The sequence below is a fragment of the Cyprinus carpio genome, chromosome B22 (assembly GCF_018340385.1).
Source record: "Cyprinus carpio isolate SPL01 chromosome B22, ASM1834038v1, whole genome shotgun sequence".
Lineage (NCBI taxonomy): Eukaryota > Metazoa > Chordata > Actinopteri > Cypriniformes > Cyprinidae > Cyprinus > Cyprinus carpio.
Window position 1 is genome coordinate 34,525,809 of NC_056618.1, and position 16,295 is coordinate 34,542,103.

The 16,295-nt window shown below is 38.7% G+C and overlaps 1 protein-coding gene across 4 annotated transcripts in view; it reads left to right on the forward strand.

The window, feature by feature from the left end:
* Positions 1–16,295, forward strand: part of LOC109060697 (phosphofurin acidic cluster sorting protein 2-like) — a 58,411-nt gene that overhangs the window by 15,769 nt on the left and 26,347 nt on the right. For all 4 annotated transcript variants that reach the window (XM_042748851.1, XM_042748853.1, XM_042748852.1 and 1 more), the window contains exons 2-4: positions 10,496–10,583; positions 14,638–14,727; positions 15,067–15,192. In XM_042748851.1, the coding sequence (XP_042604785.1) occupies positions 10,496–10,583; positions 14,638–14,727; positions 15,067–15,192 (304 nt within the window). The remainder of the gene's footprint in view (positions 1–10,495; positions 10,584–14,637; positions 14,728–15,066; positions 15,193–16,295) is intronic.

Consider the following 16,295-nt stretch of genomic DNA (forward strand, 5'->3'; position numbering starts at 1 on the left):
TCCCGTGGCATGCACGTGCCCTCAGATTGATCACGGTAGTAGTCTGTGGGATGAGTAACTGCTGAACGTGCAGACAGAGAGGGTACGCTTCTGCCACTATTACTATGCCGTGCTAGAATTGCACAGCCAACAAGTGTTAAACACATTACTGATGAAATTCACTATCCATCATAGCATCAGAGGACCAGAAGAGCATGTGTGATTTGTCTGCACAATTTGCAGTTTATTCAATACAAATGTTGGATGGAGGTCTAGACACTCTAGAGCGGGTTGTTTTTTCTGGGTAGGCCGTGTTCATTATGCATGTAAGCGCCGTAGGAATGTCTGGGTCATTGTAGCTTTGAGAGTGCTACGGCAGAGGTATGCACCTAGACAAAAACCCGTAGGCTGTTATGATGCTCCAAAGCCGTGGGCGCTCAAACGTGCGGACTAATCATGCCAAGGGAGGGGTGTTTACGCAAGCAGAAGAGCATCATTCATTGGGCACGGTACTATTGACTCAGTTAAAGTTGCTGCGCAACTATCACCGATAGGCACGGGAATGTGAAGTAGTGGCATCGTTATTGGGTGCGGTGTGTTTGTATAGGTTAGAAAGGAAAGAAAAGATCTGAAAAATTTTGTAATCTAGAGATTTATACTGCCATTGGCCCGTGATTCTAGGACGATTTTACAATTGTAAGGAAATGCCAAGTGGCAAGGAAGATGCGAACCCCACCACAACACCCCTCTTCAACCGGCCACTCTTTGCATTGTAATGGCAAGTAGTGGACAGGCTACTGAAGGTCTGTTAACACCAACCACAAAAATGTTCACATGAAAATCGGTTCAATTTTCTATGCACACAGAATCACTGTGTAAAAAAAGCAGATGGACAGGAATGAAAAAGCATATTTCCCTGTAGGTGGCGCCTTAGAAAAGCATGAAAATGATACGACCCCATGTTACCCTGAGGTACACAATTTGAAGTGTTTAAAATTTCTTGCATTGAGCAGACCCTTTATCCAAAGCGACTTTACAGGCATTTCAGGCTATCAATTTTTACACTTCACTGTCCAGGGAATCGAACCACCAACCTTGCGCTTCATAACGCCATATATGTAGCTCACCTTCTTGAGACTACATGGAGCACTCAATTACAATTAAAATGGTAAATCCAACAACGAGAAGACATTATTACGTTTACTCTTTGGAGTAAGCTATGGGGTATTACGGGTATTTTTTCATTCAATGTGTTCAGTTGGCAGGCGTTCCTTTTTACTAGTAGATTATGATCAAAAATAGTTTCAAAGTAAATCCTTTTCAAAATTTTTCAAAAGAAAGTTTTTTCAGTGTATACAAAATAGTGTGAAATTTTCCATTTTCACACTCTTGTCACGGACAATAAAAAAATCAAATCAAATCAATTTTTTTTTGTTTACAAACAGCCGTTCAGATTTATGTATTCAAACAAAGTATCATAAAAACTGTTTTCACAAAAAAGAATAAATAAAACACAAGAATTATAAAAAAAAAAAAAATAATAATAATAATAATATTGATTTTTTAGAATCGTAAAATGGTCCCAAATACCTAAATACAAAAAATAGCAAAACTCATTTTTAAAATGCCAATTTTTTAGCAGCTGGCTTTCTAATTTCCAATTAGAATATAAGAAAACAGAAATGAGTTGGGTTTGGTCGTGAATAGGATGATTAGTTCAGTCGCCCCGTCTTAAGTTCTTACTGGAGCTATGTAGTAGCTGGTCATTACGCGTGTTGGTCTTCTGTCCTGCTAATGTGATTTCCTTAGTGTACACGCCAGAGGAAAGGCCTAATCAAAAATCTCTGCATATTACAGCCATTCACTCACTTTGGGGAACAGACACGACTTGAGTGTTAGATTTTGAAAGGTCAGTCTGGGTTGTCATAGATTGGCATTACTAGACAGCCTGGGTTCCTGACGTTTATTTACCAAGATAGTATTCATTATATTTTTATGTAAAAAAAGTGTTCGGGTGGGGCAGGCAAGGGGGGTTGTCGTTGCGGGGACTAGTAAGGAGGAGCAAAAAAGGTGCAAAGGAAAGCCAAGGCGTGGGCAGGGGGAGACCAAAGGGGGCGAAGGGGCCAGGTGGCAGCACAGGTTGCCGTCGACAAGAGAAAGCAAACAGGGAGTGGAGGGGGGGTCAAACAGCCCTGGGCAGAGTGTAGGTAGCAAAGGAGCAGCCAAAACAGGGGAAAGGGGGGGAACGAGAGGCAGCGTCCAAGGCGGATAGCTGGTGTAGAAACAAAAGCAAAAAAAAAAAAAAAAAAGGAAAAAAAAAAGCAGAATAAAGAATACTGAGGGATGGGAGAAAAGCGGGAAAGCTCCCAAGGACCGAAAGAAAAATAGGCAACAACGCATGGAAAGGCCAGGGGGAGGGGGGCAGCTGGCGGGAGAAGGGCATGATGAGCATAGAAGAACAGAAAGGGAGGGGGGTGGTCCGGGGAAGAAGAGGAGTGCAGGGGCGCCCCAGCGTCAGGTGAGGGAGCGCAGGTAGAGCCTGGGCCATTACGCGGGTTGGTCGGCGGTCCGGCTAAGGGGAGGTCCTTAGGGGGCAGCCAGAGGCGGCCCTAAAAAATCGCGGCTAAGTCCAGCCGTCACCAGCCCACTTGGGAAAAGACCACGACCTTGAGTGTGCTGGTTTGAAGGTCAGTCGCGGGGCATACGATGCGGCTCAGCCTGGTTCCTGACGTGTGGATTTCCCATGATTGGTTAGTATGGTGGAATGGTAAAAAGATGTTTTGTTAAAGAGTTGTAGCAACAACTAAACCATAAACTAAATGAATCAAATCCAACTCAGGATGTGAAAATCGTAAAAAGGAAGGCAAAGGTACATAGAGGTGGCTCATTGGGCTCGTTATCTATGAGCTGACAAAACTACAATCCCATAAATCATTGTGAAGGACTAAAACGGAGGGTCTAATCTGAGTGTAAAGAGATGTTGAATAGTTGCATCATTGCGTGCATGTGAGCCTTAGCGGGTGTGGTAAGTGATGTGTGTGTCATGATTATCGCTCTGTTTCGGCTCTGACTTTATGCGAGATACTCTTCCGATTATGGGGTAATGTATTTATCCCCCACCCTCTCGAATGCCACTCTTACACACAATGTTAAAAAAATTGAAAGACTGACTTTTTAATTCCCAGTCTACTTTGAGTCTTTTCTTTAAATGAGTTTAATGATATCTTAAAAATAACACCGCGTATGAGAAAATACTGGGAATTTTACTTTGGAAACCAAATGAATTTTTAGATGAGGTCATGGTTGGTCAAGTGAGAAGAAGTCCCACATTAATGGGTAATCCCACAGATTCACACATTTAAAGCGTAAACAGTAGTTTAAGCTCTTAAAATGATTGTGGTGCCAAAATAGTCGCATTGTGCCAGCCGATGTGATTTCTTTAGTATCCATTAAATGAACGTTATGTTTTACTCGCTCAGCACGTCCAGGGTTCTTCTGCTTGACGGAAGTTCGCAATGATTTCTTTAAAAAAATTATTAGAGAACATATACCATTTCCTTGCTAAGATAGTATCTAATCAGGAACCACTTTGTCCACATAGAAGAAACCTTTTTTTGTGAATGGAATGTTAAAGGTTTCCGCACGGGAAAACCAGTGCCGTAATAAAGAAGCTGTTAACATATTGTGTCTGCAATGTAAGCACAAAAAACAACTCCCAAACAAAAAAAAAACTGTTCGCATAAACGTCACCAAGTCCATACTTCATGCTCAAGAGCTCACACTAGCACCATACATATCACACTTTGACGATATCTTATTGCAATAATCTATGTTTGTGATAGTCTTTCATTTGGCTACATTTTGCTGCACAAACCCTGCCAGTTGGCCTAGCTTTGGCGCCGTATCCGTTTTTATAAGCAGGGTTTATGACAGGATTCACACAGCGAACATTAATTTTCTCATGTGTCAGCAAAGCGAGCGGCTTCTGCCCCCATCGCTTTGTAAAATAATACCTTGTCCAAAGCAACTTGCGCCCCCCCCTGCAACCTCCCACAGCCTTCAGCCCACAACTTTAGCGATAGGCCCATAATTCACTTTCCTGTGGCACTAATCACCGCCACACGCAACCAGAGGCCACAAGGTGGTTTTGACGGCCAGATACAGATTCGTGTCGTTTGTAAGCTGTAATCATGCTCTCAATCTGTATTCTTCACATGCGTCCAACTCTTAAGGTGCTGCCGAGATTACGTTCACTACTCCCTCTACGCGTCCTCTTGTAGACGGAACAGATACTCTCCTAAAACACACCACACACACACACTCGCCTCCCTCTGAAACGGTAGAGCTTTTGACTTGTTTGTCAGGCAGGGTGTACAGACTAATACTCAGTCGTCATGTTGTCGGCGGGCCGTGTTATTAAGATCTTCAGCTGCGGCTATTTTACTCTGCCATGACAGATTTGGTACCAATCATAACAATCCTCTGATTCGCTTGTCGCCGAATTATTTCAGAAGAGTATCACTCATTTAATTACTATTATGGCTGCTGTGTGTCTGTGTGTGTGTGATGTGTGTCAGATTCGGTGACTGAAGGCAGTGCTGCTGCCTTGCCATCTGGCCTGATGAACCCTACTGCGAGCCAAAACACCATCTCTTTTAAGCTTATTACAGTCGGGAATGCATCCGCGGAGACAACCTGCTGTTCCGCTTGTCATAGCCCCAAGAGTCTGCGCTGAGATTAGCACGCCGCCTCCCCGAACACAGAAAATGAAACCCCGCACCGAAGCGCTGTAGGAGTCTATCACACTATTGCGGCTAATGTAGGCTACTGCAGCCTGCCTCTAAATGGGTTTGCTTCTGGACCCCTCCATGACCCAGAGCTATGAATGAGGGATTCATGTTGCATGGTTTTACCATTTAACTTCTTAAGTGTCTATTATACAGTCCTGTGGTATGGTCTTTACTCGCCGGTGAAGTGAATTAATTGTGATTAAATCAAAAGTACCAATAAAATGAATTTAAAGGATGAAATTACTCATTATATTTTAAGTGTATCACATTTTTGTCGTTATTATGAGCGTCTATTATACGGATTTTCCATTATTGTTGCTTTGTATTATATTTTTATGTTATGCCTAATGGGTGTTAATCCACGGCGCGTTATATCAGGCGTACCTTGTTTGTTACTTGAAATAAAATAAACCTTATAATAAACTAGCTATAACGCGCTTAATTTAGTTTAACTTTAATGCCCCACTAGAATAACTATTACTCATAATGAATAATAATAACTAATATATACATAAAAAAGTAATTAACTAATAAAAAATTACAGAAGCCACACTCAACAATATTATTTGTAACCAAAAATATAAAATATAACGATAAAAACTAATTCAAACTATTTAATTAAAAAAATAGTATATATATAGTACATACCATAATCAAAACAAAAAAAACCTTTTTTTGTATCAATAAATTAAAAAGGCAATACAACAGAGTACTTCTCATGATATACAATACCATTCAAGTTTCGCGCGGGCATGTTAGTTTTCTCGTTTTGTGAAAGATAAGAAATTACTAAATTTTTTATTTTAACAAGGGCGCCATTAAAAATTTAGCCGAAAAAATGACAGTCAAGAAATCGTATAATGCTTACAAATAGCTTAACTTATTTCAAATAAATGTTTGTTCTGGAACCATTTTATTTTACTTTAATCACACACTCGTTGTTTCCTTTTTTAACCATTGCATAATTTAATCATGAAATGTTTCTTGCATCACCACAATCAGCATATTAGAATGATTTCTGAAGGCGAATCCACTGTTGTACTCTCTGCAGCCTTTTTTTTAGAATGCACTTATTTCAATACTGCTAAAGCCTAGCTTGCCTTGACTGAGCTAATCTAATGTTTGTATAAAAAGCTCCTGTAATAAAAAAAAATGCTGACGTTACTTGCATTTGCACTGAAGAGCCCGGTCGAGCCAGAGCAAGACTGCCCCCAAACATGATCTAGCATCCATGTGCCATCAGTTGCGATGTACTTAACTATATGCTTTCTTACACCACTGCTTATTTTAGCCCCGTTGTGTTTATTTTGATCTATAGAGATGGAGAGCCCCCACAGCAATATATTTACATATTCCATCTAAGATAATTCCAGCCAATTATGGCGCGTGGGCTTGGGCTGTCCGCTAACAGTAAACCACTTACTACAGGTACTATCACCAACTTCCTTTTCTATCCCTAAACAGCGGAAGGTTCTCAAACCTGCCCTCCTGCTAGGCAGGGTCACTGTCCCTTGCAGAGTTTAGCTAGCTTCAGCCCTAATTAGAACACACCTAATACCAGCATAATCAAAGAGCTCTTTTAGACGTACCCTTCCGCTCTTAAACTTGCACTGTGTCAAGACTAAAATCTACAAAGATGCTCTGCCCCCCCTCCCCAGCAAATAGCCGATTGGACAACCCTTTGCTCTAGAAAGAGTTGCCGTTAGTATATCAGGATTAATGCAATTCATGGAAGCGAAGAGTGTGCCCCTCTTGTCTAGGTACGTTCACATTGCTCTGACATGTTGCCTGCAATCATATATTTTATCGTCCTTGCTATTACGGGTCAGCAGGTAGATGATGCTCGCCCATGTTTTTGCGGCTGGCTCAGATGGTATTGACTGGGCATGTTGGTCGCATGAGGAGATGCCGCCGCCTCCATCAGCACCAGCCGCGCAGGTCCAGGTGTCTTATGTAAGACCGTGACACTGGCATCCTGAGTAGACTGCAGCCAAAACAGTGAATGCGCCGCTGTTTGTGCTTTCTCATGATCTCTGGCATTGAATGTTTGGGCGTGTCCAAGGGGTCTTTTCATGCCACAGGGCCTTTCAATGACCAGCGCTGAATTTGCTTCAGTCCGGGCGTGGTTTGTGGTTCTTGAGCTGACCCCGCATAAACGTTTCTCTGTGCCTGCTTCCAGTCGAGCCATGAATGAAGAGCATGAGAGGTTGATTGGGACTACAGACAGAGTTTCATATCCAGTTAAAGGGGTCACTTTATGGAAAACCTTGATGATGTCCTTGATATTTACACATATTCACAGAGGTGACTCTACACTGGAAAAAAATGTATGATTTACTTTCAAACAATTGTCACTGAGAAATTGCTAGTAAATTTCACAGTTGCTGTGCAACGTGGTCATGAAAAGTTATAGTTTTTATCGTTTTTTTAAGTTTTTTGGTGTTGTGGCAAGTAATCTTAAGCCATTAAAATGCAATCAGCAGGGAAAGAAAACAATTTTTTTCTGAGAGACGTGAGATGCGCCATTGAGTTATTTTTGCTGCTTTATAATCCTTGAATGGTTAAATAGCAGCTTGCACACCATTTTGAAAAAAGAATCCTCAAAGAAAAGCACAGTAAGTCTTCAAGCAAATGGCTGAGAACAAAAACGTGTAACAGTATAAGCAGCTCTTAAAGTGACAGCAGTCTAATATTCCTGCTGTCCGTCATTCATGTTAAATAAATAACAAAAGAGAGAAAATTTCACTGCTCAGTGTGTTTGTGATTTTTAAAATAAAAAATAGGTCCAGAAACAAATAGATATTTCCTTTAGTTATTTTCATAGTTAATTGTGCCCGTTAAAATGTACAAGCTTTTGTTATTTTCTCAGTTAATTTTACTGCTCTGTGGTGTTTTTTCTTCAATTTAATTGCACAATGCACATTAGGTCTGATTGCAGAACAGTAATTTAATCATAACTATAATTATATAGGTAAACCACTTGTTGTACATAAATCTTTTAACAGCAATGAACTGACTTTTAAGTCACATTTTTGTCATCTGAAATGTGCTAATGAAATTATATGTACACACATTTGTAGGTTAAGAATGAGAGAGACACTGGAGGCCTAGTGCTTCTTCTACAGGCTGCTAGTTTTAACTTTCCTTCAAATAAAGTCGTACAAGCTTGAATGTTTAAACTACTTGTTCTTTTATAATGAAATGGCCACCAATATATTTTATTTTATATTTGCGATTTAGTTTGTGCTAAAAAAAAAAAAAAACTTTATTATTAAAACTTTTAGATTTACTGCTCATTTCACAGGTGAAGGGGTTAACCAATCATAACAGGGCTCATTTACCTAAAAGGTCTTAACAGGTCTCAAAAACAACCCGTTTTAACTCTAAGTTCCACAAAGAGCATTGAAATCCTAATGCAAAAAATTATGGCAAAAGAAAAAAAAAGAGTGATGTATTTTCAGATCGCCTCATTAGATGGGAGTCATACAGGACAGATAAATCGGTGTGTGCGTGGTGTATGGGTGTTGTGAATCTCAGGAATGAGCTAATTGACAGACCTCATGGTCTCCGTCGCAATGGAATGTGTAAGGTGAAGATAATCTCCAGGGATGAAAGTGTTCAGACTGGGTGGTATTGATGACGTTCAGAAGGCTCCTTTCAGTATACAGGTGCCTAAAACTTTTCAGACTTCTGAAATACATGGTTTGTCATTTCAGATTTAACAGAAAACATTGAAGTGTAGCCATGCGGGAAAAACATTTTGATATTAATGTAAACAGATGATTTCAGTCTAAACACACTACATTTTGTAGCCACTTGAAGGGCCATGATGAATTGTGTAGGGCACAGCTTCCTGTCCCTAGCCAAAAGGCAGCTATTGAGTTCCAAGGATCAACACTCAGGACACCAGGAGTAGTATTAGCTCCCAAGAAGACCATAGAATGAGTTCATACTCCTGCGTTAACGTCCCTGAATTCCACCACACATATAGGGGGCCGCCAGACAGTTGTTTGCTTGAGCTAGAAACACACCTTTGAGGTCAAGTGAGGTCTACCATTGGTCAGACAACCAGGAAGGCCCTTCACCCCAAACTCACTTCACGTTGTTGTCGATTAGATGACATCATGTCACTGTCTAAATAAAAAGATGCAATGTTTTGAAAGCATCATAGGTAGTACCATATTCTTCAGATGTACTTTGTCCATTGTCTGGTTCTATTTTCTCTCCAGAAGTGAACAAAACTGATAGAAATGTCTACCTAATTGTTTTTGAAAAAAAAAAAACAAGAGTGGCGTGTAAACTCTGCGGGTCTCAAGTAGATTATTTGTTGCGGTTTTAATCTCTTTCTCTGTTTCTTTTCACATGTGAAACAATAGGCCATGCGTACGTTGTTGGCATCTTGTGGACAAAGACAATTATCGCCAAACAAAAAAAAAACCAAGGAGGTAAACGCTACACTGTAAAGTAATGTGCCCAAAATATACGTAAGTTTTCATGCTACTTGCTTAATGTATGTTTCTGAATATACATCCTTCCAAAGTAAAGTTTATTTGATAGCTTGTTTGAACACAGTTTTTTTTTCGGCTCAACACAAGGACAATTAGAAAAGGGGTTTTTTTTTATCTTTGTCAAAGTGTCTGCGCTATTTCTCTCCAGAATTTATGGGCAATAAAAAGTTGTTGAATCGTGCTAATCACATTTGCACATAGTTACTCATCAGTGGGCAGGCGTCTATTTAGTGTGTTTATAATTGTTGTTGTTCCATACTATTACCTTTTTTCAATTAGTGACAATTCAGTGGCTGCCACCTTGTGGAACAAACACTTAAAAGAAAAATCAAGGTCCAGATAGAAAAACCAAAAAAAGTGCATACAAGTGCTAAAAACTAGTGCAATTCAAAGCTGAGTAATCGACGATTAATCACGACTGTCTAAAATAACAAGTGTGTGTTTACATAAGTTATAGGGGTGGTGTACCTGTGTAATATTTATTATGTATTATATGAAATTACAATAAACAAACAATGCTCCTGCATGTATATTTGAGAAAAAAATGTAGTATGTTCTTCAAATATTTTAATAATAATATTAATTTTATGAATATAAACTATAGTGTGAAATATGTAAATGCACATATATTGTTTTCAAAATACTAAATATGTGTGTGATAATTCATATTAATATATCTTAACATAATAAATACACAAAGTACACACATATATACTGTATATGTGAAACAAAATGTTTTATTTTGGGAGCGATTAAGCTTTGAACCTCACTAGGTAAAAACCTATAAGTATATTTTGGGCTTTACTTTTGCAAAAGGCTTTACACTTTTTAACTGGCAAAAACGGTTTTAAAATATAGATCCTGCCTTTTATGTTCTGTTTAGTGTCATGGCTTTATGTAACAAAGATTGATTTATTTTTGCCACCTCTTTGCCTCCCATTGACATCTCAAATATGCTAAATGCATTGATTGCTGACCTTGTAATACATCGACACATGAGCTTTTGATAGGCGCAAGCACTGTTAATGTTTTGTTTATTTACAGTGGTTTTTGCACAAATTTTGGAGCATCTACATTTTAAAGGTCATGTGAGCAGCCCTCACAACTAAAACCAGATTGAAGCAGATAATTCATAACTGGGGACTAATTTACTCATGTGCGAGACTTGTGACTCGGGCACCAAATAATCCCTTTCTGTCTCTATCTGTCTGTCTCTAAGTTGTGCAGCCTGACGCTAAAGAAGCTAATCGTACTGAAAGAGCTGGACCGTGAACTCAGTTCTGTTGTTATCGCTGTCAAGCTACAGGTAAAATGACACCGTTACTATGTTACTTCTGTGTATGTTCTGGTCTGTCGAAGGTGGAGTGTGTCGCTCAGTGTTTGATATCACGCAGGTTTAGAGCTTTACACAAGGCACTGTGGTAACTGTGAGCTGTTGCCAAGGCGACAGCTTGCTCAGTGGGAAGATAGGATTGAACGCAATAAGATGGCATGGGGGGGGGGCTGAAGAGGTGCATTGTGGGATATACTGAGGGGGTAATTTCAGAGCACTTGGAGGCCCTTAGCATTCCACATAGGTCGCTTTAGTCACACGGTTTGTGTTTGGTATTTTTATAAAGCTTTAACTGTTTAAAAAGAGAAATATTTGTAGCCTACTTCTATCTTATATATATATATTACTAAATATAAATTTTTGTAGGGAAATGGCAAAAAAATGCCAGACTCAAAGCTCAGAATTGTTTTTCAAAAAACTGCAGCGCAGAACTCGTCCTAATAAACAGTTTCCCAAGCCGACTTGCTACTATTTTTTGGCACAGCGTCTTAAAAACATGGTTCATACCATGTCCATCTAGTGCATTTACACACACCGAAAAACTATGGAAAAAGTTGTGCATTGGAATGGAAAAATGCATTCTGTGTGATAAACATTTTAATTTGAATGAACGCCTGTTAATGCATCTGTTCTGACTGACATTGGCATTTGCATGCCGTATCTGCAACAGATTTCCAATCTGGTGTCCCAATCTTTTTCCATTGCATTGTGAATTTTTTTTTTTTTTAAAGGTGTCATATGATGCGGTTTCAAGTTTTCCTTTCTCTTTGGAGTGTTACAAGCTCTTGGTGCATAAAGAAGATCTGTGAAATTGCAAAGACTAAAGTCTCAAAACCAAAGAGATATTCTTTATCAAAGTTAAGACTCTGCCAGGCTCCCTGAAACGGCTCGTTCTAACACGCCCCCACATCTCTACGTCACTGTGTGGAAATATTTGCGTAAAGCCGCCCAAAGTGTTCACGCAAAGAAAGAAGCCGTGGTTTCAGTAGCACAGTTAGTGTTGAAGCAGCATGTCAGGGAGATACTGTGTGTATCTAGGAGAAAGCAAAAGCACTTTATTTGGCCTTCAGAAAGTATATGCATTTAGGAATCTTTAAGATTATTTACAACAGAACAGCAGTGCATTTTATGGACGACCGTTTCGTGAACCTTGGAGAGGAGGTGATTCTGACTTTGCTACGACAATCTGGCGCTTCTGAATCAGCTACTGGAAGTATGTTATTAGTTTAAGTATTTGCTACTGACTGTTCAAATGTGGAGTTTTGCGCAGCATGTGTGTGTGTGTGTGTGTGTGTGTGTGAGAGAGAGAGAGAGAGAGAGAGAGGGTCACACAGTGGAGTCAGCTGTCTTAAACGTCCGTGGCTTGTGTACTACAAACACATAGGAGCTTGATCACTGTTTCTGCACGTGACTCTTCCCCTTTCGGGCTTTTACTGATGGTAAAACTAAGAACATTATTAACTTTTATTACATTTATTTTGAAAGATAAAGCTTGTGTTACATTTCCGACGAGTGCTTGCGGTGTTTGGCCAATCACAATGCACCAAGTACACCCGGCTGCAGCCTGCAGATCGTGGCGGGGCTGCATCTGGGGCGGGGCTACACGTGTCGCCCCGCCCCTTACCTACTCTGATTGGTTCGATCTTCTTCATAGACATACATGATAGGAAATGTGTGTGTGTTAGTGTAGGACAGAGTATGTTGTTTAAAAAGCTAAAAACGCTATGCAGTTTTACAAAGCCTTCATTATAATGCAGAGAAGAAAAAAAAAAAAAACATTAGCCTGTAACTCGCCATGTCCCTCAAATGATTGTTTTGCTAAATTAAGCTGATCTTTAGGCTAACAGACGAACAACCCACTAATTTTAATAAATGAATTGGGTTGATTATCCACAGTGAGAGGATCAGGTCTTCAGATAGAAGAATTAATTATGAATTAAATCATTTTTGAAAATTTGATTATTTCATATCATCAGAGTATGAGAAAGGAAATGAAAAGGATGTATCAGTATTGTTTTAATTTTATTGTTATAATTATCTGTCATGCAGTTGATAAATGACACCGCAGTAGTCTGCTGTGTGCCATTTACATTTTTATGAAACTTTAATTTTCTTTACTTCATCACATAAGCATAGACTTTTCCTCCCCTTTATTTCAGGAAAATATGCTGCTCCTCATTCTTTTAAAGTGAAGAAATTGAGAAACTTTTATTTCTACCGGTAAACTTTTATTTCTGTTTTATTTCTACTATGTGTTTTTTGAACATTAAAGCATGTCAACATATTCTGTTACCCTAAATACACAAAATAATGATCTTTAAAAAAGCATCATATGACCCCTTTAAAGTTTTTGTTGACATGATCATAACTGCAAATGAAAAAAAAAATTATCAACAAACCTGAACAGTCAAGAAAATTAAGAGTTTTTTTAGGGTCATTTTCTATTTTGATATTATTGTAAATTATTATGGTCATGAAATGTTAATTCACAGTTAAGCATGATGATATACTTTAATCTTTCCTCACAGCATGGATATGATCTTACATGTCCAAAGATATAATAATTGCATGTATTTGCACATTAACTTTAACTATCGAGGTAGTATTTGTTGTACTGCTTTTAATTTATGCGAAGTTGAATAAAAATCACTGTATTGCTACATTGTGTAACAGAAATGAGAATATAATGAGAATCACATTTGAGAATAAAAATCAAGTGTAAAAAACATGTGCAATACAGTAATGAGAGTTTAGGGAGGGAATGTGCTTAACTCTGATGAAAATAATGTCACTGAGTGTTAGTGATATTTAAAGATTTTCTTACACCGTTAGATTTCATTCCCAACAGGAAGTGATTCTGTCACTCATCTTGTGAGGATTAGAACACATCCTCTTAGGTAACATGAAGTGCACTTGTTTCGCCCACTCCTCTCTTCCAGATGGAAGGTTTTAAACAGGTTTACAGTGTGCTCATCAGACACTGAAAATAAAGGTTGTGTTATACTCCCAAAGCGGCGCCTCAGCGATTAAAATCATGGCTGTTCTTCAGAAGGATAGAAGATGGGTTTCTGACAGATATCTCATTATTTCTCCTCGTCTGCTCACTGAAGTGTCCACTTTGAACACCGAACCATTCACAGCTAGTCTGCAGGCCGGACACAAGCAGCCTGAGCATGCATTTGCTTTTATTCAGAGCTTGTTAGTGCAGTCTCTTTGTTTGGAGCTCAAGAAACAGAAGGCTTAAATGTGCTTCTGCAGAGAAACCTTGATGGATGTATTCTGTGGTTTCCAGAGACCTTCTTCACATCATGCTCGTAGTTGGACAGTAGCCTTCCAAATTGACACTACTGAAAAATCACTTCCAGTATTTGTTAATTTGCACATCTTTTGTATTTAATTTATGTGCATTCGACTGTATTACTGTCCAAAACAGCAGGCGGCAGGCTATCTGAACCAGAAAGAAACAACAATCCGTAATTTTGTTTAAATAAATGCAGCCTTGCTGAGCAAAAGAGACTCCACACTTGAATGTAGCTGTTGGCCACTCTGCCAGTGTTTAGTTTAGATATGTGCATTAGACATTAAAACCCCTTATCAGTCAACCAGTAGTGATTATCTGTTTGTGTGTATGTGCATGCATTTCAGGTGAGCTGGCAGATGAATGTTAAAGCAGGCGTCTCTGTTGTCTAGTTAGTATGACAGCTCATATCCGTGACTGGCCTCTCAGATGTGCCTGCAAGAGGTTTGCACCGAAGCGAAACGGACAGAAACAAGGAACACAAATTATTCAACTCGTTCAGTATGACTGAGTCATTTTCTCTCTTGTTTAATGCTTTCACTGACAAACCATACAGACGACATTTCAATTTACAAGTAGAAGAGACTGCGTGGGATTTATTTTCAAACTTTGCTTCAACATTTGACTTGATTTGCTTGAGGGTGCATCAGAAGTTTCTTCTGTGATATTTACTGAATGCACGTGTTTGTAAAAGACAGAGATCAGACAGATGTCTTTCCGTGTCTTCAGGGCTCAAAACGCATCCTGAGGTCGAATGAGTACATTCTCCCACCCAGCGGCCTGATGGAAACAGACCTGGAGCTCACCTTTTCCTTACAGGTACATCTGTCTTCTTATACTGTATGTGTGTAACTGAACATATGCTGTGAAGCATTATAGTTTCATTTATTAACAGAAGTTTTAGTACTCTTTGCATGGAGTGTTCACTTCATTACCCTTTGTTTCTTCCGAGAACTCTCTATGTTTTTCCTCGGTTTGGGTCAGATATCCGGCATTTATAGCTGACACTTTAAGAGTTGCTTTGACAGGAAGTATGAGTGAAGATTTCATCAAATAAAGTGTGTGTGCTAGCGTTGTCACGATGTTGCTGATAAAAATGATGAAATCTCAAGCAACAATACGCTCAAATCACTGTTCTGTTGTACTTCCTTTCTTTAGTACCCACATTTCCTGAAGAGAGATGCCAACCGGCTGCAGATCATGCTTCAAAGGAGGAAACGCTATAAAAACAGAACTATTCTGGGCTACAAGACGCTGGCCGTTGGTGTTATTAATATGGCTGAGGTACGGCAAATCAATCACACAACCCTGGTGCCCAGTTCATTGAAGCTTTTGCCAGACTGACCTCTTTATTTCACCTTATCCAGTTGCAAAGCAGTTCATACTCACAGCTTTCATGTAAAGTCAATATGTCAACTTTGTTCTCTCACATCACACATTAAAGGAGCCATATGCATTGATATCATGGTGATGGATTGGCTATTTTTGCCACAAGTGTTGGGGAAAGTTATTTTTTAAAAGTAATGCATTATAATATTGTGTTACTCCCTCAAACAAACCTTTCAGCAAACTGTTTTTTTGTGCAAGTGAAATGAATAAATGCATGTTCACATTTAGTCTAGAACTACAGCAAGCCATCATGTACACACAGCACACACAACGCCTCTGCATTTATTATATATATATATCATAATTGTCGATTATTCTCTTGAAATTGTAATTGCGATTATTAATTATGATTATCACAATTACACTGAATGATGTTTATTCCATTGTTTGATGCAACTGCATGCCATATTTTTATATGAAAATAAGCTGAAAACGCTCTAACTGAAAAACTTTGTGCTTTTCTCTAGTATTAAGCCTCAAATGTCAACTATAAATTGGATTGGTTTCTTTAAATCATAAAAAAAGGTAAAAAAATATGAATGGTATTATAATGTTATACTAAAACTAAAATTAAAATAATGGGAAAAACCATTAAGATAACATGTAGAAAGAAAAAAACGCATCTTAAGCATGCAGAATAACATAAGTGGACTATGAACGATTAATTGCCACTGTGAACTATTACGTAATTGTGGCATCCATAATTGTAATCGTGATTAGAAATTTGATTGATTGTGCAGCCTTATTATACATTATATATTCTTGATTATAATTTTAACTTTATTGTGTTATTCAATAGTATTTTCAAGTTAATACATGTTGAAGGTACTAAATGACAACTTTGCAGTCACATTTTTTAATTGCATTTGTAATGACAAAGCAGTGATTGCGAAGTTTGAGAAAGTAGCTGTTCTAAAACTCATTAGAGTGCAAATATGGTTGAGTTTTCTGAAGTATTAGGTGGCTATTCATTGCTAAAAGTATGAAATGAATGTAAA